General features: G+C 39.7%; 1 protein-coding gene across 2 annotated transcripts; it reads right to left on the bottom strand.

The window, feature by feature from the left end:
* Nucleotides 1-693: 693 nt before the first annotated feature.
* On the bottom strand, nucleotides 694-7,109 carry LOC308387259 (G2/M phase-specific E3 ubiquitin-protein ligase-like). Of its 2 annotated transcripts, XM_080867210.1 has the most exons (9): nucleotides 6,746-7,109; nucleotides 5,404-5,616; nucleotides 5,025-5,160; nucleotides 4,335-4,825; nucleotides 3,843-4,153; nucleotides 3,556-3,731; nucleotides 3,022-3,194; nucleotides 2,626-2,840; nucleotides 694-2,334 (listed from the first exon to the last, which is right to left on the bottom strand). In XM_080867210.1, exons 4-9 carry the CDS (start codon nucleotides 4,700-4,702, stop codon nucleotides 2,075-2,077), a joined length of 1,503 nt encoding a protein of 500 aa, XP_080723336.1. In that variant the 5' UTR covers nucleotides 4,703-4,825; nucleotides 5,025-5,160; nucleotides 5,404-5,616; nucleotides 6,746-7,109; the 3' UTR covers nucleotides 694-2,074. The 2 variants fall into 2 exon arrangements, with proteins under 2 accessions (XP_080723336.1, XP_080723337.1); XM_080867211.1 differs by lacking the exon at nucleotides 5,025-5,160.
* Nucleotides 7,110-14,195: the final 7,086 nt, after the last annotated feature.

Genomic DNA, 14,195 nt, shown 5'->3' with positions numbered 1-14,195 from the left:
TATGACATGGCAGAGAATTGCATCATGCTTTGGAATAAGTCGAAGAACCCTGTACAGACACAGACAAACTTTGGGAGTTGAGCCATTAAGCTATGTGGATATTTCAAATCAAGAACTGAATGGCCTTGTGACGGATATCCTACAGAACACTCCAAATGCAGGGGAAGTATACATTCTTGGAAGTCTGAGATCTCGTGGCTTAAGAGTTCAACGTTGGAGGGTCAGACAAAGTCTACAGGAATTGGATCCTATTGGACGTGCATTTAGACGTCGTCATGCGATAAGGCGAAGGATCTATAGTGTTCAGGCCCCCAACCACTTATGGTAAGTTCACTGGTTTGAAACAAATGATCAGGCCTTGTGTTTAAAAGTATTAACACAATACATCAAAATTAATGGTCCTTCATTCAAAACATTACTGAAGTTAATCTATATGATCAGCATAAGATAATAATAATAAAAAAATAACAATAACCAAAAAAACTGAAATTGATATAAGTATGTTAAATATTTGGGGGATTCATAGTACATCAATTTAGATGTTGTCTAATGTATATACTGTTGAGTTGTTTAATCCTTTATTTTACATCACAATTTTAATCTCTAACATCAATTGTGCCAGGTAAACGTAGTGTGGAAAAAGACATTTTATGCCACTGTGTGTATGTGTGTGTGTGTGTGTGTGTGTGTGTGTGTGTGTGTGTGTGTGAGAGACAGAGGTGTGCTGTTGTTGAAGTAAATGTACAAAATGAAACCTCTAGTTTTTGTTTAAGTACAGGGTCAGGAATTCACTACTAAATAATATGAACAAACATGTGGAACTGTAGTAATGCTTTCTGATCTCTCAACAGGCATTTTGACGGCAACCACAAATTGATTAGATGGCGCTTGGTCCTGCATGGCTGTGTTGATGGCTTCAGCCGAACTATCATATACTTACGTTGCTTATCCAATAACAGAGCCTCAAGTGTCTTGTCATTATTTTTGGAAGGAATACAAAACTTTGGTTTGCCCTTAAGGGTCAGGTGTGATCATGGTATGGAAAATATACAGGTTGCTCGTTTTATGTTACAGAGAAGAGGAGTAGGCAGTGTTATTACAGGTGTTTCAGTACATAACCAAAGAATTGAAAGACTGTGGGCAGAACTCAACAGAGTTGTATCAAGACACTTTATAAATATCTTTAACTTTATGGAAGAACAGGGTATGTTGGATTCACTGAATGAGCTACATCTTTTTTGTCTGCATTATGTTTATTTGCCAAGGATTGAAAGAGCATTAACAGAATTTGTCAATCAGTGGAACAACCATGGTCTCTCTACACAAGGAGGACAGACCCCTCTTCAGCTGTGGCATACAGGTGTCACAAACAATGTGGGAATCCTGTCGTTTATAAATGACATTTTTCATGTTGATAACTATTATGGCGTTGATGAAGAAGGGCCATTACCAGAACTTCAAACAAACAATAATGTCAATATTCCAGCTATTGACATCAACATAAATGAGACTGCAATGAACATAATTCAACAAGTGAATCCATTAGAAAATGATGGAAATCATGGAATAGATGTGTTTTCTTCACTTTTACACCTTCTACATTAAATAAAATATTTTGCAAAAAATAAAAAAAAGATATATAAAAAAAACATTTCAGAAAACATATGTGATCGAAACTAACATATTGAAACCATTTTCTTTAAAATGATAAAATGACAGCTCTGTTGTCAAACAGAAACTGACACAGGCAGAAGAATAAACAGACACAAATACAACCAAATCAAAAACCGATGGACATACACATGAAATGAGTAAAGTGACACAAATTTTGTATATTCAAACTCAACAATCTAAATTAACTTCTGACGTGCTGTTAAACAATTGGTATCTACCTGTATGAATCCTGAAGAACAATCACTTCTTGTCAAATTGATGTCTTAAAACATCAATTTGACTGAAGCAGGTAAATTTGGAAATATTAAAACCTTAACAAGTTAATACTCAATACTCACTTTGAATCAAAAGAGAGACCAATACAAAAGAGAAACACGCAAACTCCTCCAGCATAATGTGTTCATACCCTGCCAAAGCCGTAAGTGTTACCTAATGCAAAATCAAACTTCTCCTTGAACAGCTGGTATGAAACATGCAGTGGCAGCCTAATGCAGTTAACACACGTGTTGGCAAGAGGGAAAATTGGTGTAGAAGAGAAGTCATCGTCTCCTCTATGAATGAACTCAATCGAGGGTGCTGGGGAAAAGCCAATAGGTGGCACCGCAGTTGCTCCAGTTGCAAAGGCCAATATCTTCTGTAATTTGGAAGGTCCTTCTTCTTCTGCATAAAACAGAGAAGGAAAAAAGTGTTAAAAGGTTATTTCATTTGGCCAACATAAATTGTCAGTGAGTACAAATCTAAAGCAAGAATCTTAATGACTGTTATTGCAATGACTATAGAGCATGCTTTTCATCTTTCAATAGTCTCAAAGAACTATGTAAAAATGTTACTACAACCAAGAGGGTAATGTGGTGTTATTGTTATATGAGTATGTTATTTAAAATAAAGATTTCAGAAATGCTAACCTATAAATCGTTACATCTATTTATTGTGCACTAAAGTGACAATTACCTTCTGCATCTTGGAGATAGTCTCTCCAGAAGGTAACAACTGTCTCCTCAGCAGCTCTTCTGTTGCTTCCTTCTGGAGATAGATGAATGTTGAAAAGATCATCCACCTGGTCAGCAGTCAGCATATGTGGCTCATAGCAGAACAGAGGGCGAAAACTGTCTGGATGCCTCCTCATTTTCTCGAGAACCCCAAGAGTTTTCAGACCTTCACAAAATCTGGATAAACAGCACAAATAAATTTTATTCAATAATTCTGCAATTTCATGCTTCTAAGTTAATTGTATATTATCAATTTGGCACAATCAGTTATACTAGGTTATTAACTGGCCATTTTGATTAATAGGTAAGATTTTTATCACATTTTAATTAATCTGAAAAACACAGAATACCAAAATACCTTTGAAATGGACCTTGAACCCTGTGGATGACCTGAAACATGACAATATCATGTACCAGCAGATCCCTGTCTCTTAGTGAACGCATAGGCCTCAGGCATCCTGCATTGGCCAAGTAATCAAGCAGAGGTTCTTTTGACTTTTCAAGGTCCTCAAGGGTTGTACTTTGAGATATCTAGCATCACAAAGAGCAGAGGAAGGGCTTGTTATGGAAGTTACTCAGTAGTCTTATAACCTATTAGAAGGAACCCAGCCACCAGTGGTCTACACAATCACAATATGCCCGCGCGTACATTGGAAGTCAAATGACTACACATATTTTTTTAATATGTTTACAATGTGCTTAAAAAATGATAAAATATACTCTTTCGTCTACCCTTATCTACTGAATCTTAGTTTAATATAGCAGCAAAATATAAAAACTTGGCATTCAGCAATGGCCAGACTGATCCGGATAAACATTCCCTACAAAAGAAAACTGGAACACAAACTATTTTCAATTCACTATAAGATTTATAAAATAAACATATAGAGACCTTTCGGACTTTTTCAAAGAGTTCCAGGTCAGCTATGTCTTCCAGGGCTGGATTTGCTGAATTTCCAACCAGAAGGGAAAATACTGTTGGTGACAGAAAGTTAGGTGGTGGACCACCATGTACCAAGCTCACTGCAATGGCTCTCCCAGAGATGTAGTACCAGTCCCCTCTGAGAGCTGCAAAGCAACAGAATAAAAGGAAAAGCAAAATTGTCAGTAATGTTGCCTGTAAAAATAAATATCAGTTAAACAGTTCCCACTATTAATCTTAGAAAAATAGGTAATTACCAGTACTGTCAAGAGCCAAGTTCTTGCAGTTTTCTTTCCCCTCAAACATGGCTGACCTGGCAATGGTGTCCATCAATAGTCTCAAGAATTCCCTCCTTGGCCCACCTAAATCAACCCCTTCCTCATTTTTCCCCATATCATCTGAGAATTTCACACAGATCATCAAGTTGGGATCATAAGATAGCCTTTGAAAACCACGCAAGGCTCCCTCCCACACAGCAGAGCGATTTATATTAAATTTGCACTGCTGTTTTGTGCTAATTTTGCTTGATAGTTCCAGCAGTATCTCTTGAACAGGGACTTTTTCTGCACTAAAAAAAGAAAATAAAACAGAAAATAAAATATATCAGCCATGTAGTCATGTTACAGAATTTGAGAATATGTGTCACACTGATCATAGAGAGTTAAAGCTTTAAAGGTTTATATTGATTTGACAATTCTGGAAAGCCCAAATTATGTCTCAAACTCAAATTCTGTATGTTTGTTACTCACATCTGATTCTCCAAGCTCGCAATTATAGTTTGATTTAAATCCTCATCATCTGAAGAATCGCCAGAAAGCGATGCCACGAGAGTTAAATATGAAAAATAATCTTCATCATTAACGCTCATGGCAGGGATGTCTTCACTTCTTGCATTGAAATCTCTGCTGTGACTGCTTGTGCTAGGTTTGTCATCACTTCTTGCCATGTAGCCTTCATCACAAATGCTGCTCCCATCACTTCCTTGCTTTGCTCGTTGCCTTTTACCAAGACTCCTTCGAATACAGTTGGTCCCAGTATCATCTTCTTCATCACTGCTAGTGCCAGGGTTATCACCTTTAACATGACTTCTTAACCTTGTAGTGACTTGGCTGCTCATGTCTTGGATTTTTGAACTATCAACTTCAAATCAATCATTGTCACTGTCCTTATCAGTTGCACAACTGCTTAATGCTGATTTGGAGCTGATGTGGGAAGGATCTTTGTCTTCATCTGATTCACTCTTCAACAGAAAAAGACCAAAAACATATATCAAAAGCAAGTAATTATAGCTTATCTTAAAAAGATTAAAATAAGAAATATCCATATTGATTGCTCCCAAACACTTGTTTTAAATAAATATATTCTATTTTGTTAGAAGCCCAATTGTTGACATGTTTTTTCCCAAATCATGATTACTTTTCATTCTTTTAGTAACTTACTAAAAGTGTCCTTGATGGCCTTACATAGAGGGCTTTGGTTTTAAAAACCTTTAGGATCAGCATCCCATTCAGCTCCTGACCAACTTGGAGCTTTGGAGACACCAGCTTATTGCCACAAGCCATTAGAAACTCGAGGCTACAAAAAATAAATAGGGACAACAGCAATTGCTAATTAGTTAAATATTTTAAGTATTAGTTAAATATTTTATTATATATTGTTCTGTTTGTGTGTATGCTTTTATGACTTAAATTCTACTGGTATAGTCATATGTTTTTATAATGATGAATGATATTTTAAACTTCTTTACTTTGGTATATTATCTTTAAGTACAAGTCATTACATGAATACACACAGTAACAATAAACAATAGTATTTTACCTGACATCCTCTGGAAGGCGTTCACCAAAGCTTTCCTTGAGGTGTTTCACGACAGTTTGGTTGTCCCAGGTCTTCTGGAATTCAAAAGCACTGAGGATGTGCCCATGTTTGTGTAACCATAATTTCGAACCTTGTTTGCACACTACTCCCCATGATGGAGTTGGAAGTAGTATAACATCTTTGTTGAAATGGTCATGCTGCTGGGCCATAGCTCTGAAATATAAATATTAGATACCATAAACAACAGCAAGTGATAACTAATAATACTGAGATGCAGACAGCAGAACACTATCCAAACCCCTACACAGAATGCTTTCATAGACAAAATTGTTGTAGTTAGGCAAACATAAGGGTTAATTTTATATACTTTTTTTTTATACTTTTCCGAGAATACGTGCTTCTTTTGTGGTTCGGACTCCTTCTGACATTTCTTTGGAGGTGGAGGAAAACCAAAGTAATTGCTTAAAGGAGCTTCTTCGACATCTTTAAGAGTTCTAAACAAATGTCTGTCCTCCTCCAGAAAATCCTATGTACGCAAACACGCGTTGCAACTTCTTATCTTGTGCGTGTCTTTTGTTTTGACAGCGAATGCGCACCTGCGGACCACTTATGTGCAGCCCTGGTTATTTAGCTCGTCATTGCAGCCACAGAAATTATTTTGTCCATGAAACCATAAAGCTGCACTTTCTTTTTGCCTTATAGTCTGATTTGTCATAACTTTTCCGTTTTGTGGTAAGTTTTTCTTTGGCTGTCACTTCTTCACCCTGACCTGTCTTATTTGGCTCAGCAGAACTAAAATATAAATCCTGCTGCTTTTACACACACACACACACACATAACGCTCAGCGATTCTCTGCGCAATCAACCTCTCACATGTTTAAGCTGCGGGAGATTTCACTTGTCATGTTTGCATAGTAAGCTAACGATTGATAAGACGATATCAGAGGAATTGGTGCGCAAATTATCATCACTCACCAGTCAGTACTGTCGCTCTCTATACACAGTTGCATAACACATAATTGCAAAGTGAAAGCAAAAAACAAGCGCAAATTCAAACGCGATTTCAATATGTCACATATTGACAGTGGCTCACCGATGCCAATGACATAATTACCCAGCTACATTTCCGAAAGAATGCAAAAGCATAGACATATATTTTTCCTTCCTACGATAGCCCGACGGGCAGGGCAGAGATAGATTTTGGTAGCCTGGAAAAATCGCTAGCCCCAGGACGTCGGGCTAGCGATTTTGCGAGCCCTGCAGTATATTATTAAATATCAGACTATTACATATGGCCCCATTTCAGGCAAGTGAATACAAACTCATTAAACTTTGTAACTACCTTTTTCTTCTGGTGCCTGATGTCCAGCTGCCGAAGCATTGCCGAGTTTGATAACGTGGTGCAGGTGCACATTCTCTCCTGACTGTAGATGTCGCTGGCATGGGCAAGCTGCTACGTTGACGTGAGGGAAAGAGGGATGTTAAGTGACTATCCAGTCCGTCCACACTGGTACTTGCAACAGGTTGCTGCCCCACGACTGTGGCATTTGACAAAGTTCTGATGGTCTCTGCTGAGGATAATATACTGTTGAGTAATGCGGCTGCTTCACTTAGGCTACTAGCAGGTTGCTGAGTAGACATCTGTGTAGTGGTTTGAAGTGTACCACTTTTTCCTTCACTTTCCTGGTCTGGACACAACTTCCTGTTCATCTAAAACTCCTTCCTGTTTAACTGAAACGCCTTCCTGTTTAACTGAAATGCCTTCCTGTTCAACTGAAACGCCTTCCTGTTTAACTGAAATGCCTTGGATTTTCAGTAGTGTGTGTGAGAGCGTTTCAGTAGTGTGTGTGAGAGGTAAAATTTCACTAGTGTGTGTGAGAGCATTTCAGTTGTGTGTGTGAGAGCTAAAATTTCAGTAGTGTGTGTGAGAGCGTTTCAGTAGTGTGTGTGAGAGCGTTTCAGTAGTGTGTGTGAGAGCGTTTCAGTAGTGTGTGAGAGAGCATTTCAGTAGTGTGTGTGAGAGCTAAAATTTCAGTAGTGTGTGTGAGAGCGTTTCAGTAGTGTGTGTGAGAGCTAAAATTTCACTAGTGTGCGTGAGAGCATTTCAGTTGTGTGTGTGAGAGCGTTTTAGTAATAATGTCCCTTACGGCACCTCATAGTCCTGCACCCCCTCGTCAACAAGTTGGTATAATACCCTCACGGGAAAATCGATATCTCTCTATGGGCACACTGTCGCGCTGAGCTAAAGGATCCTGTCTATCCCGCAATATACGCTGAATTCTGAAAACTCTCCTTATCAATCTTGCACCTTCCGCAATGGGTGGCTCGCGTACAAACGGACAGGACATGGCTGCAACAGGCTTCCCAAATCCACCTTCGCTTTTATAGCCATGGTCTCTCATCTTGATTACACGAAGTAATTTACTATTACTACTCTAAAATATGATATATATACATCTGTAATAATCACATACATGTAATAGAATGTTAATAGTACATTTCCCTTTTTTTAGGAAATGACCTGTATGTATCTGTATGAAATCAATAAATGGATCAGGTGCTGCATTATCTTTAGTTACATTGATAATATTTATTTATGGGAAAACAGTGGAAAAATATCGCTGTTGCTTTCGTATAAATGAAGCGGACATACCTGAGTGGCCGCGATCTAATCCTGTTTACATAAAGTAAGCCTGCTCCTAAGCAGGTTTACGCTTACGGAAGAAATCGGTAGTCTGCGAATCAAAAACATGTATTTTTTAGTATTTTGATTTAAAAAACACTTTACTATAAAGCTGGTTGATATAATTGTTTAGAAAATAAACAATCATGTGCAAAATTATTTTTTAGCTGAAGTTTGTGCCGGACAGTTTGATAACTAACTCCAGATTCGGTATTTTATATATGTCAGGTCATCATTCAACCTCTGAGCTGGTGAATGTAAACATATAGGACACTTAAGGGATGTGCTTCACAACACTTTTGACATTGGAGTTGGAATAGATTTTAGTGATAAGTAGGCTTCACAGACAAGCAACATGTCACATAACCACTATATGACAGTTGAGGGAGACACATAAGTGGGCACAGCGGGAGTTTGTCAGATGCTTCAAGGCATGGAATGAAAGAATATAGAATCTCTACTCTCAAAGAGGCAGCGGAAGGGGGGGGGGGAACAAAAAAAACACAGTGTGCCAGGAAAGCAGGCAGCATATTGGTCTCCACTCATTACATTGTCACCATGAGCATCCAATCTGGAACTAGTTGGCATGAATACAATCTGATCCCACCCTGATTGTGTGTGGTTCGAGGCTAAATTACTTTTTTTCCCCTTTTAAATCAGGCTACTGCATCTCATTTGAGAAAATAGGTCTAGATTCATATAAAACTGAGGATTATGCGAAAATACACACACGGGATTGGACAGTGGACTGCGTGTTTGTGTGTCCATAGAGATTTCTGTCTCTCCGCATGTGTCCATAAATCGGCAGTACACATGCATGGATGATTGCTCATGTGAGCTTTCATCCATGCTGCTACATATGTGCAGGCACACTGCATCTGAAGTCTTGTATGTGCCTCTGCTGGCTCATGGCTGCGTGATCGGGCCACGTCCAGCGATGCTTATGCATGTGTGTGTCAGAGCATCGTGCTGTTGCAAAGGAAGGCTGCCATTTGTTTGTGTTTGGCCTGGAGAGGACTATCAGATGCCAAGGACCAGCTCAGCGGAGTGGGGAAGAGAGGCATGGATGAGTTGCAGAGGGAATCAAAACAGCAAAAGGAGGCATAAGCCTGTTCTGTTTTGTGGCTTTTTCTGGTAGAGCTACAGTAAGTTAAAGAGTGGAAAAGTCCACATGAATTATTTGAAGTTTTCAAATAGGACTGAGTTCTTTTCAGAGGAAACAGTACCAACAACACTCATTCTTTTCTGTAAATCTTTACATTTCCATATTTGATTGCTCTTTCTTTCATTCATCTATCGAGGGGGTATCTCTTAGACCAGCGGTCCCCAACCTTTTTTGCTCCATGGACCGGTTTATGCCCGACAATATTTTCATAGACCGGCCTTTAAGGTGTCGAGGATAAATACAACAAAATAAAACTAGTACCGGTACCGAAAAAAAAGAAAATTTATTCATAACACACGTGAAAAGACCAAGGAAAACTGAGTAAACGATAAAAACGATAACAAAATAACGCTGAAAACCGATAAAAACCCTGAAAACTATACATTTCACACGTGAGCCTCAACTCTCGCGGCCCGGTACCAAACGACTCACGGACCGGTACCGGTCCGAGGCCCGGGGGTTGGGGACCGCTGTCTTAGACAATCCTCCTGAAATCACTGTAACTAGTCGGATCCACGGAGGCCTTATTCTACAACAGACAGTGTCGCACTGCCAGAGACCACAGAGGCATTTGCCTCAGTGGGTCAGATCTGTCCTGTCCAACTTACAAATGATAAAGCAGGGAGTTTCAAGTTGTTACGGAATAATCTATGCACTGACAAAGAGTTTGAAGGATTTTAGGTGGGTACCATTTCTTTAGCTGACGTTACAAAAGAGACGTTAGCAGCTTAGCATTCAACTAAATGTGAGCTCTTCACTTCTATTCCTCCAGCAGAGAAAGGCCTTCAGAGAAATGTCACAGGCAGTCACTGAAGCTGAAGATGACAATTTAAATAGGAAAAGTCATAACTTCATAATTTTATTCTGCTGTATCAGGTATCTGTGTGAAATGTTGCTATAAAACCAGGTTAGCAAAAGGTCACATTAACCTTAATCTTTTACCTCTGCCCTTCAGAATATAATCAGAAAATCTAATTTGACCAAATTCAAGGAAATTTTAAGGAATGAAACTTACAGACAAAATGATACAATTATAACCTAAGTACATAGCCTGGGTATCACATAGATTTTCCAGAATAATAAGCCTGACAGCATAAGTGCTTTTATCTTAAACCCCAGGTGTTACATTTACTCGCTATGAAACAACCCAGATCTGCCAATTTACTTTCCTCACTTAGTTTTTTTATACCACTTGATGTTGTTGAGTGAAAAGTTACTTCCTGCTCACTGAATTTTCATTAAATCTTCTTCAATAGTTCAACATGCTGCCGTCTTTACAGTAGCCTGCCTCATTAGCTGGCAACCTTTCCTGATCGTATTGCCTCTGCGGCTGACGTGAAATGAACCTTTATTTGCACATAGGGCCGCAAACATGATACGCAACAGCCGCTGCATATCTGACCTTACAGTTGACAACAGTAACTTAATCACCACTGATTGGCACGCTCTTTAATGTGGCCAGGGCTAGCGGAAGCATCACTTGTTGTGCACTCAGGCTGCCAACTCCGCCAACACCTACATCACACGCAAGTTTGACTGCTAACAAGAGTATCTCTCCATATTTCAGTTTCTGTCATCTGTTAACTGCAAGCACACTGCATGGTTTTAACAAGCACTAGAAAAGAAAAACTGAGTCAAATTGAAGATTTTTGGCTGATGCTTTGGGGTAGCCCTATGCATAAGTGATAGAAATGACCTTTCAAAATAGACAGTGAGGACAAATGGGGAAATCATGGCAGCAGGAAGAAAGGGAAAAGAAAGGAAAGAAGAAAGTACACAAGAAGGGGGAGAAGACTAAAAGTAAAACCACAAAGACACGCATATGTAAACACACACACTCAGAAACGGTGGTATAGACCTTGATCACTTATTCATTCAGACCTGAGGAGGGAGCCAGGAGGATCAGGTTGCCTAATGACTAAAACACACTCTCACTCACTCGCACACACAGACACACACACACAAGCAGCAAATCCCACAGGCCCGGGCCCGCCAGCTCAATTGAATTACTGTTATCGTATACCCAGGGCTGAGACAGGGGACCCTGTCTGCCCACCAGCCACACCCTCTGTGTTTGCTCTGCACTGGAGGACACACTCACATGCAGGATCAAATACCAGCACTATACTCAGTCTGCAACACTACTGCAACCTGGTCCCATAATAGCCATCATTTACAGTCAGTATTGATTACCCTCTGGCTGACTCTTAGTTATAAGCACTCACACACACAACATATAAAATCTACAAAACTACATTTAATGGTATTTTTATGTTGGAAGACTAAATTCCTCTATGCACACTGTACACAGATGCATGCACGTACGTGCGTACACCCACATTCAGTCTGCACTCACACACACGTTCCCAGGATGTTAGCTCTCAGTCTATTGATTTCTACTGGGAATGGAAATCACTCCTCTACATTACGCTGCTCTCTCTGCCATCTTCGTTCTGCTCCTTTTGTCTTCATTCGCATGCATGTTGTTTCATTGTTCAAACTAAATGGAAAAGAGAAGGACTACAGACGAGGGATGATGAAGACTACTGAGACAATATGCTGAATGATGTCACAGAAACTGAGCAAAACTCCAGTGAATGGGGAATTGAAGCGCAGCTACAGAAGCTGCATTTCAAATGCTCTGGGTTTGATGCTCAAATATAAAGGGACTGCATGGACCGTGCAAAAGCCCCCACAAAAATGCCTAGAATGCAAAGTTCATACATGCATACACGAATGCTTGAAATGACTAGCTATTGAACTGTAATGTAACAAAAAAAAAAGTCAAAGGAAGATTGGAGATATGGTAATCCACCCCATATTCATGGAGGATTTGCCGGATAGCATTGTGGCGATGTGTGTAACGTTTCGATAATTTCCATACATCTCCCTGCCAGAAATGGGGGAGCCTGGACGGGGACCAACTGTGCCGCGTAGATGATGGCTGGTGGCCTGCTTACTGTGGCGTTGATCGAGGCTGCAGAGAGAGAGAGAAAGCTAGAGAACAGAAAGACGGAGAACCAAAAGAGAGAAAGGAAAAGAGAGATGGGAGCACAGAGAAAAGGACAGAGGGAGGAAGGGGAGGAAGAGGAAGAGGGAGAGATTCAGAGCTGGTGCAGCTGCCATGGTAACCGGCATCACCTTGGAGAGGAACAGAACAGAACCGCTCTGGGGAAAGACCCAGTGTGTGAGCGCATACACACACACACGTACACACAAAACTCATCAAACAATCACTTTCTCATTTATGTTTCATCAACACTGCCCTATTTTTGGATGTGGAGTCTTGGTTGAATATGAGAAATTTTTTTGGGATCAACAGTCGGTTCAGCGCAGTTCAAATGACGCCCCGCTGGCCATGGATGTTTAATTGATATGTCTGAACCGGGGCAATATCTCATACATGCTTCACTTTCATCGCCTGCTCCTTTTGTGCTCCGCAGAAAGCCTCATATCGGCCCGCCTCTTTTTCATACGCATTAAATGTACAGTATCTGCATTAAATTTGCATGACTGCAGAATTCCACAGTGAGAGCATGTAGGCTTTAAACTGCACCACAGTGCAAGTCTGCCCTTGAAAAGTCTTGATACATGCGTACAGTATGCCATACTGTACTGTTTGCTTTCCTTGCCATCTGAATATGCATATACTGCATCCCCTGCTGTGGCTGTGAGGAGGACTTCCCATCCCCCCATGTTTCACCCAGAGTGCAACGTGAATCCGATCTGCATACGTGTGAAAGATTCCCCCTATTCCGTAACCTTATCTTCCACGCTATTAATTTTATGGGAATATAATTAGACGTTTGATTAGCTCAGCCTTTTTTGTTTAAAATTAAGTTTCACATTTATCTTACCGTTCTTCTTCCCCATCCTTTTGATCATTATGTCTTTGTTTAACACAAAAATGATCCTGAGTGAGAAAAGTGTTTTAGTTCATGTTAAACTCACTGATGAATGTATAGTCAAACATAATAAAGCCATTGTTTTTGTATTGTGAATATTTCTGCATTGACGATTAAGTTAAAAAGTGTAAGATTAGACCCCAAGTATGTTCAGAATCCAAGAATCAACACTCGATTAAATGAATACATGGAAGAGTTGAATAATTTGTACAATTTTCTTAAATAATTAATGGTAAATGTTTGATTTAGAAGCTGAAAGATGACCATCTACCTTGACCAAACAGATTATTGCACATGCACACCTAAGCCCTCTGCAGCAGTGCTGGACTTGCTTAAATGTAATATAGCGGAGAAACAAACTCAATGCAGATGCCATTCTGCTATTTATAGCATAGCATGTGCCAGAAAAATGTGCTAACAGATGCAATGGGTGTAGCAAGGACATATAGGAGGTAGGGGAGGTGCAGACAGTGATGTATCAGGAACCGAAGGCTGTTATCCAGCATTATATTAAATATATATATGATATGACTTTAAAGATACAAATGAGGAAACAGGAAACAACAACCAAGTCAAAAAGTGCACAACCTGCAGCTCTTAGAGGCTCTATTAGGACACACATGCAGTGCTTCGAGCTAAATGCTAATATGGTCGAGCTAAATGCTAACATCGGCCTGCTAATGTAGTTACACATTTCTAGTGTGCTGTGCTGTTTAGCAGGACTCATGCTTCGTATGGCCACTGTCATTCTTAAGAAATAATCCAGTACTCGATTGTTGTACTATTGACAAGTACAAGCTACTGGGCATCAGTGATTTTGGTGAGTTGTTTGTACGACAAGACAAAATCCACCACAGCGACAGCCAGAAGTAGCTCATACTAATGTGTTTCTGTATCACCAGTCTTTTTTTGTTTGTACTATGAACGGGTCTGCATTCTAAGATCTTTTTATACTTTTGACTTGCATGTTTTATAGCTATTTTCCAAGCTACTTATATAATCTATAAGTATTTCAGGCTGATATACAAAATCTCTGCAT

The sequence above is a fragment of the Rhamphochromis sp. 'chilingali' genome (assembly GCF_963969265.1).
Source record: "Rhamphochromis sp. 'chilingali' genome assembly, chromosome: 19".
In the NCBI taxonomy this organism is placed as follows: domain Eukaryota; kingdom Metazoa; phylum Chordata; class Actinopteri; order Cichliformes; family Cichlidae; genus Rhamphochromis; species Rhamphochromis sp. 'chilingali'.
Note: the sequence above shows the minus strand (reverse complement) of the source record. Positions and strands in the feature narration are given on the sequence as shown.

Coding starts and splice junctions, on each gene's coding strand:
- LOC308387259 (XM_080867210.1), bottom strand. CDS start 4,702: ATGAGCAGCCAAGTCACTACAAGGTTAAGAAGTCATGTTAAAGGTGAT. Junction 3,195..3,555: donor TCTTTGAAAAAGTCCGAAAG/GTCTCTATATGT, acceptor TTGTGATGCTAG/ATATCTCAAAGTACAACCCT. Junction 2,841..3,021: donor GTTCAAGGTCCATTTCAAAG/GTATTTTGGTAT, acceptor CTGTTTATCCAG/ATTTTGTGAAGGTCTGAAAA.